Below are 7,644 nucleotides of genomic sequence, written 5' to 3' on the forward strand. Positions count from 1 at the left end.
CAGATAAGCCCTTGCAGTCCACAGCACTTTCCGCTTGTATTTTTCGTTTAAAGTGACCTTTTCACGTGTTGGTAAATTGACAAAATTTAAAAAAAAAATGTTTCAAATTTGCAAATTTTCTTTGTAGTAATGATATTTGTGAGGAAATTGTAATCCTGAACATAAACCATGCTCTAAAATATCCATTATGCATCTTTTGACGAATTAAAAACCTGAAAATTAGGCGTTGCAAAGCGAAACCATTGAATAATTTGGACTTCTGTTATTGTCGTTATATTGTGTGACACTACAAGAATTGCTTATATAAAGTATAAAATTCGGCATTCATTGTATGAGCACGGATGGCTGAGTGGTCTAAGCTGTAGACTTTTACCCCAGGGGTCAGTGGTTCGAGCCCAGTTGAGGGTTACTTTGTTTTCTTTAATTTTATTCTTGCTTTTTACTTGTGCTTTATAGATCGGATGTTTAAATTTATCAATATAAAGCATTTACTGACAAACTTCAATACATGCCAAAATCCATGACAATGTCCCTTTAAAGGAAGTCTATTCTTAGCAAAAATCTAGTTATACGGGAAGTGTCTTTGCTGATTCACCTTCGCGGACCGCACAGGCTTATCTGGGACGATACTTTACACACGTTCATTAAGCCCCATTTTGCCAGAGTGCGGCTCAATTACATTACATGTGCATAAACAATGACGGAGGTTTTTGATGCAGGCCCGAGTTGTCTGGCGTATGTCGCGTATTTAAAAAAATCAACTGAAAATCTTAGTCCAGTGTTTAAAACTTGGCACAGTTTAGCAATCATCTAATTGTATACGATGGACAGGCCATGGTTCTGTCCATGAGCAAATACAAATATTAAGCATTAATAATTTTATTTGCGCACTTCAAAACTTAACATGCGTAGTAAAGGCACTAACAATTCTTTGCATTGATATATATAAATATACCTTCAAGAGTGTTTTTGATGCTGATTTTTCAGCCATTATTGGGTTTATTCCCAACGAAAAAAGTATAATTTTTTCAAATCCAGTCCAAAACTCCCGCCTAGACAACCATGATTTTAAGTACCGGTACTTATTTACTGAACAGATTTATCATGTAAAATAATTTTCTCCAGTTAAGAGTAAATTAAGGCTCAAATTCCCAATTTCACGTTATAGGTCATATTCTTCTAAATGAAAAATCTTTGCAAACGAATTTAACATTATTGTGTAGTTTTACAAATTGCACATCGCACACTAACACTGGCAATACACATATAACTAAATGCATAAATAATATACTGAATCAAACAATCTCCACAATCAAATAAGCACTCGGCCTCACTCAAAACACGTCTGCAATTCTGGCCAAGATTTCTAGAATAGTCTCGTCAATCTCGACAGAGGGCGCTACAAAGCGAGACTTCGCGCTGTCGGCAAGCGCGCGTCGAGTCTCGCGCTCTAGAATAATAGCGGCCTCCACCACTGACAGGATATTCGTGTGGGTGACGCCCTCGACGGCAAAGGTCACGTGGAGCTGGTCGGCGAGCTTTCGGCGGTAAAACTCGCCGGTGTCTCCTGGAAGTTTGGGGTCATCGAATTTCCCCTCCAGGTACATGAGCGCTTCCCGGATGTTGGCGAGGCGGCGTATGGCGCACATGCCCGTGTTGTTTAACATCAGCAGGATCCTCTCCTGTGCCACCGAGGCGATCCGATTGAGCGCAGTTACCACCGACATCCGGTCCGGCTTGAAGTCGAAAGAGCGGAAGCGCGACTCCGGCTGCTTGACTAGTTGGTAGTTGACGTGGTACGACATCTGTAATAAACATATGCTGTTCGCGTGATTTGGTATTTACCAGTATTTCGGATATGGCTTCAGCGACGAAGCCAAAATAAGCATATTTATATAACTATTTCGTCATAAATTTACTTGTTTGTCACATCTATTATGACAGCGAATCAACGACAACAAAAACAAAGAAATGTCATAGTCTTAAACTAAATATATAACTCCCTGAATGGATGGTATGTAGAGAAATTTGAACCGGTTCTCGGCTATTTCAGAACAAGTCGCACAAACCGCGATTTAATAAGAGCCATGATCTTTGTGAAAACGCGGTTTAATGCATGTGCGTAAAGTTTTGTGCCAGATTAGCCCCGTGAAGTCCGCACAGGCTTATCGGCGATCACGATTTCCGCCTAAACTGGATTTTCGCTTAGAGACTTCCTTTAAACGAAAAATACCATACAAGCGGAAAGTTTTGTCCCTGATGAGCCAGTGAAGGACATTGTACACGCACATGCATTAATGCCCGTTTTCCCAGAGCGCAACTAATAAGTATAGCAGTACTTGTTAGGCTCTAAATATAATATAAGTATTAAGCTATTTTTTAACATAAATGAATACTTCCTCACGAATTTAACAACATCAAACGTATCACTTTGTGATGTCAAAGGTCCAATGTATTGGGCAAAATTAAGTAGCGCTACGAAAGTCAGTATTTGTCAAAAATAGTCAGTAAATAGTACCGAACACTTATTTTACCTGTATTTATATCGAGTTGTAAACATGTGACTGAATACATGCGTTTAGCATGGGGAAAAGTCTGCCTTTGTGTGCGTCCGTTTTGCTGTCTCAACAACAGCATACAGATCTACATTATTTATAAACAAAATAATGCCTCTATAATGTTCTCAACTCGGCATTAAAATTAAATGATAGTTGATGAACTTTCAGCTTAAGTCAGAGAAATATTTTAGCTTTGAAAAACGGCCTTTTGTTGTAATTAATCCATACTAACCATGCCTGTAAGTAGTAGCAAAAGATTGAGAATTTAGCAGCAACATCAACAACAGTAATTGACCGTAATATAAGAGTCACATACAAACCGAGTAGGAAATACTGTAACATTCGCTATAGTCACCCGCGTTTTGAACCTCCACGACATTATAAGTGTCATTATTTAAGTCGCAATTATCGACAGAATTGTCATCGCAAACAATATTATAATCATTTTAGACTGATTTCTGCCATATTGTCGTTGTTGCGTGTTTGTTGCTGTGAATGTCACCAACATGACCAATCGCCAGAACGACAAAATGGTCGAAATTCGTAAAAATTGCCGTTCTGGTATGTTGTCGTGTTGGACCTTCAGACCCGCTAACTTGAAAGAACGCCAGAGCAACGAGAGCGGCGACAAATATCAGGACGCTCGTATCGACACCCTTGCTATCGTTCTGACGGGTGTACTTTCCGTTACGAATTGGCGACATTCTTCAAATCGGACAACAAGCTAGGGCGATATGTTAGATATTAGCCACCATAAAAACAGTACTCACTGCTTTGCTTCCTTAAAAATATAACTGAAGATAGTTCTTCCTTAGATATATAACTGAAGATAGTTCTTTTACGCGTGAAAAGAACACAAGAATGCAAATATACCAACAAATGTCTCACGCGTTGCATGCGTTGCGCGTTGTTTAGAAGAACCCACAAACGCGCTAGCTAACGTTTTCTTTTCTTTTGTTTTCCATAACGGTCATACTTTGCATCACGTGCTAAACATGCCTCATCTGCAACTTTATTTGTAAATTTTGATAGCAAAAAAAATTAACTCGGAAAAATCCTTCCGCAAGTAACCATATATTTTACGCCTTCAGTGTAGATGTATTGCGTGCCAGTTTATACAAAGGCAGCGTTTGGAAGTCCGCATAATTTACAATTTGATTCGATCGAATTGAACCTATTTATCACCGTATCATATGCATGTACATGTATATTCAATATTATAAACTCTGCTGTTACAATGTCTTTAACACCCATTAATTAGCAAGAAAATATTGCGTTATAATGTTTAACGTAATTGTAAGGGATTAATCTTATGAAATCATCGATAATTGTTCCTGTAAAGATATTAACACATACAAAGTTTATCTGTCGTAAACTGTAAGTCTTGTATACATGTGCATTTGGATATGAAACAGTTTTAAACGTGAAAGATTAAGAAAAGAGATAAATGGTGTTAAAATGTAATTGTTTACTGGTATGGGATAGCATACATCGTTTATTAATGCTAAACAAAGTTCGATCTGCTGATCCATATCCCATACACATATGTTGCACTGATTGATTAAACAAAAAATTACCTTTTAAACTAGACTCCACTCAAATTGGCTTCAATTCCAAACTAACCCTGGTTACTCAGCGGCCATTTGTAAACAAATTTAAAGTGCTCTCATATCGAGTTGTGAAATAAAGTCTGCTTTACATATATATCGATCGATTATTTATCGTCTGCCGTATACTTAAATGTGCGGGATAATTTAAATTCGTTTTAAATTGTATTGACATAAAGTATTATCTACAAGTTTAATACGATTTCACCTTATGTTGACGTTGTTCAATATATGGTATGTCAATACAGCCTTAAATATTTAAATTGTTTTATATTAGTAATTGAAATGACATTGCATGTAAATTGTGTACACCAAATTAGTTAAAATCCTCGGAAAAATACGACAAATTTCGTGTCCAACATTCCATATGATTTTTTAATATTGAATGAAGTACCGTGCCTTGAAAAAAATATTTGGCGCCTAACATTGTAATAGAAGCACCAAACCACACATCTTAAAGGCCCTTAATGACGACCAAAACGGTAATGTATTAAAAAATATCGCTCAAATCATTTCATTAGAGTCTCATTTTTTTAGTATACAATTAGTGTCTAACGGAAATTGTGGGACAACTTAACAAAACTTTCAGTATTATGTTGTTTTATTAAGTTGTCCACGGACACTTTTCGCGGGCGCGTGAAAAGCAGTTTAAGTTATATGATTCTAATGCGCGAAATGAAAGCCATTCATGAAATACACCTATGTGTGCAGTATTGATGACGACACTGTACAGTGAATGTAGTTTTTTATGTATCCTAGTACAGTGTATAGAAAGATTTGTTTGGCAATCTATAAATATTTTACTTTCGTTACGATAATACACGTATTTAAGTGTTATGTATGAGTGGGAGAAGCGGTCGCGTGGATAGTTTGATGATTGTCAAAGATTCAGGAAAAAACGTCTATATGACCCATGAATTCACAACTTAATTTTGTTTTACAGTAAGTGGTGTGCCAATTGAAAAGAAACAGCCAAACAAATATAAAGTATGAAAACGTGATAATGTTTCGGGAAATAGTTGTCGTGCTTGATAACATTAAATATTTGACGTTAGTGAAATCTGTCAACGCAGCCAACGTGATGATTAATTGAAACAATTAATACTTATGAGACCCGCTCTCGGAAACCCCATTTGCGTAAAGTGACGTCCCAAATTAGCATGTGCAGTCCGCATAGGATAATGCGGGACACGCATTCCGTTTAAACTGGATTTTTGCTCACAATGGCCTTCATTAAAAAAGCAATCAAAGCGGAAAGTGCAGTCCATGATTAGTCTGTGCTGACTGCACATGCCAATCTGGACGACGCTTAACGCACATGCATTAAGACCAGTTTTCCAATAACGAGGCTAATATAGTAAGAATGGTACCGAGATTCTCTAAAAACCACTACAATAACTGTCCGGAATCACAACGCATACTATTTTATGTCAAGTGACCATAATGAGTGAGTCGCTTTTTTCGAATTCTAAAAAGTCGCCCTCTATAAAGTTTGTTCGCTTGACGTTTTGATCATTAGAAGGTAATACAATCCTTTCATATAATGTTGTGAAAGAATAGAATCGATTGAGGTAGCCGTGACGTAGTGAATATGTTCTCCACCTAGCGATCGGGAGATGACTGGTATGATCGAGGGGGCATTCTTTAAATCTCACCCAAAGACACAAAGTACTGGTTCCACCCAAGTGTCAACTTCGAGAGTGGCGCATTAAACCCATTGTGTTTTTGACGGAATCGAGCTAAAATACATGTTAAACTACACTAATAGATTGAAACAAGAAACTAAATTATAATATATTCGTGTCGATGTACATATTTAAACAGAATGCAATATCTGCGTTACATCGCCGGTTAAAGCACTAGCCGCCAGTGTTCGTTGAAGATTTGAATAGCATTGTTTTGCATTCATCGATGTGTGAAAAGTCGGAAAAAAATACGCATAATGTGCATAAACGCCGGCGTCAAGTATTGACATCATCAGGTGATTATCGCATAATGGCAAGCAGCAAGTTGTTATTAACTTCTAAATAACGCTGTGTGGGAATGCACAACCAGAGAGTAAAGGTTCTCCGCCAATAGGTTTGAATGCTTCCGAGCATTCGGAAAAGATAAACTAATACCATTTTTGGACTGCAAATTATTAATCTTTGTAATCTGATCACTTTCTTACTAATATGGCTGGAAATTGAGCGGCATTAAAAAAAAGTGATAAATGGTATAAAACGATGAAAACTACCTGTGATTACCCCCTCGGTATATTAAACGTGTCCGATGCCTGACATTGAACGCCTCGCATGTTCATAAAACTTCGCTAAGGATAAATCTTCTCAGTTTCACAGGCACAAAGAACCACAGATGCCAAAACATGTTATTTTCGACGGTTTTCAAGAATAATTTATATAATTAATGCGAGAACACCCCGAACACATAATTTCACATTATGTTAGATCATGAATGCATGATTATTAAGATCTTACGATAGCCGCCAACGTCAACATTGCCTGATAACAGGCCTAATTTACCAACTGTGAATACGCCGATCAGAAATGCGCTTTTATGGGTATTGGCAAACTGTTGACCCGCTTACGTTTGAGTATTTCAAATGTCCTTCCGTGCCTGCATTATGCACGGAGCCGGGGTGTGTCTAAGTACCCCTATCTTATTAACTTACTACTCACCGAGTTGAAACAAATTCTAGCCTCATGTTCAAGGTATTAAGTTGAAACAGGGAATGAACCCGGTTTGCCTACGTGAGAAGCGCGTATACCAACTACTGTGGTAACCGACCACCCACCCAACAAAAATTAATTAATGATAACACATCGGTACAAAACACGCAGGTCGATTTTATCCACCATTTATTGTAGTATTGTAGTATTAAAATACGGTTATGGTATCCAACCATTAATCATCTGAAACAGCAGATGATTTATGTTTTGACGAATGTCGCACATCTTTTCAAGAATCGTTAAGATTGCTTGTTAATGATTGCATTTGACCTGCAGCATTTACTAATCTTTTTATCAATTTCCGGTGTATTCAAACGTGGTTTTCGTAGGTGCGAATGCCTATAGAATGTAATCATCGGAACACGTCACCTTAGCAAGCACACCATTGTGTTTTCTTTGTTACTGATACTAAGTAAATCTAAGCTGATGTCAAGAGGACACACGCAAGATTCCCTTAAAATGACATAAGACGCCTTGTTTAACACAAATTGTATTGTTTACAAAGTTTATTGTTAATAACAAAGTAAAAACGAAATTGAAATTCATATAAATGTATTTACAGGTGAACAGCAAAATAACGATGTTAGTAGAAACATTTTAAATGCAAATGTTGAACCAATCAGTCACTCAGTTACAGGATCAGGCAGACAATAATTGTCCAAGTTTTTAACATTTTTTTTTTCAAAAACAATTTCGTAAAATAATAGAAAAGCATGTTACATAATTCTATGGACGCGTTCATATTTAAAA

The 7,644-nt window shown here is 37.1% G+C and overlaps 1 protein-coding gene across 1 annotated transcript; it reads right to left on the bottom strand.

The window, feature by feature from the left end:
* Window positions 1–863: 863 nt before the first annotated feature.
* Window positions 864–4,270, bottom strand: LOC127842911 (uncharacterized). Its single transcript, XM_052372724.1, has 2 exons — window positions 4,136–4,270; window positions 864–1,805 (listed from the first exon to the last, which is right to left on the bottom strand). The coding sequence occupies exon 2, from the start codon at window positions 1,803–1,805 to the stop codon at window positions 1,335–1,337; it is 471 nt and encodes a 156-aa protein (XP_052228684.1). The 5' UTR covers window positions 4,136–4,270; the 3' UTR covers window positions 864–1,334.
* Window positions 4,271–7,644: the final 3,374 nt, after the last annotated feature.

Source organism: Dreissena polymorpha, chromosome 8 (assembly GCF_020536995.1).
Source record: "Dreissena polymorpha isolate Duluth1 chromosome 8, UMN_Dpol_1.0, whole genome shotgun sequence".
NCBI lineage: Eukaryota > Metazoa > Mollusca > Bivalvia > Myida > Dreissenidae > Dreissena > Dreissena polymorpha.

Coding starts and splice junctions, on each gene's coding strand:
- LOC127842911 (XM_052372724.1), bottom strand. CDS start 1,805: ATGTCGTACCACGTCAACTACCAACTAGTCAAGCAGCCGGAGTCGCGC.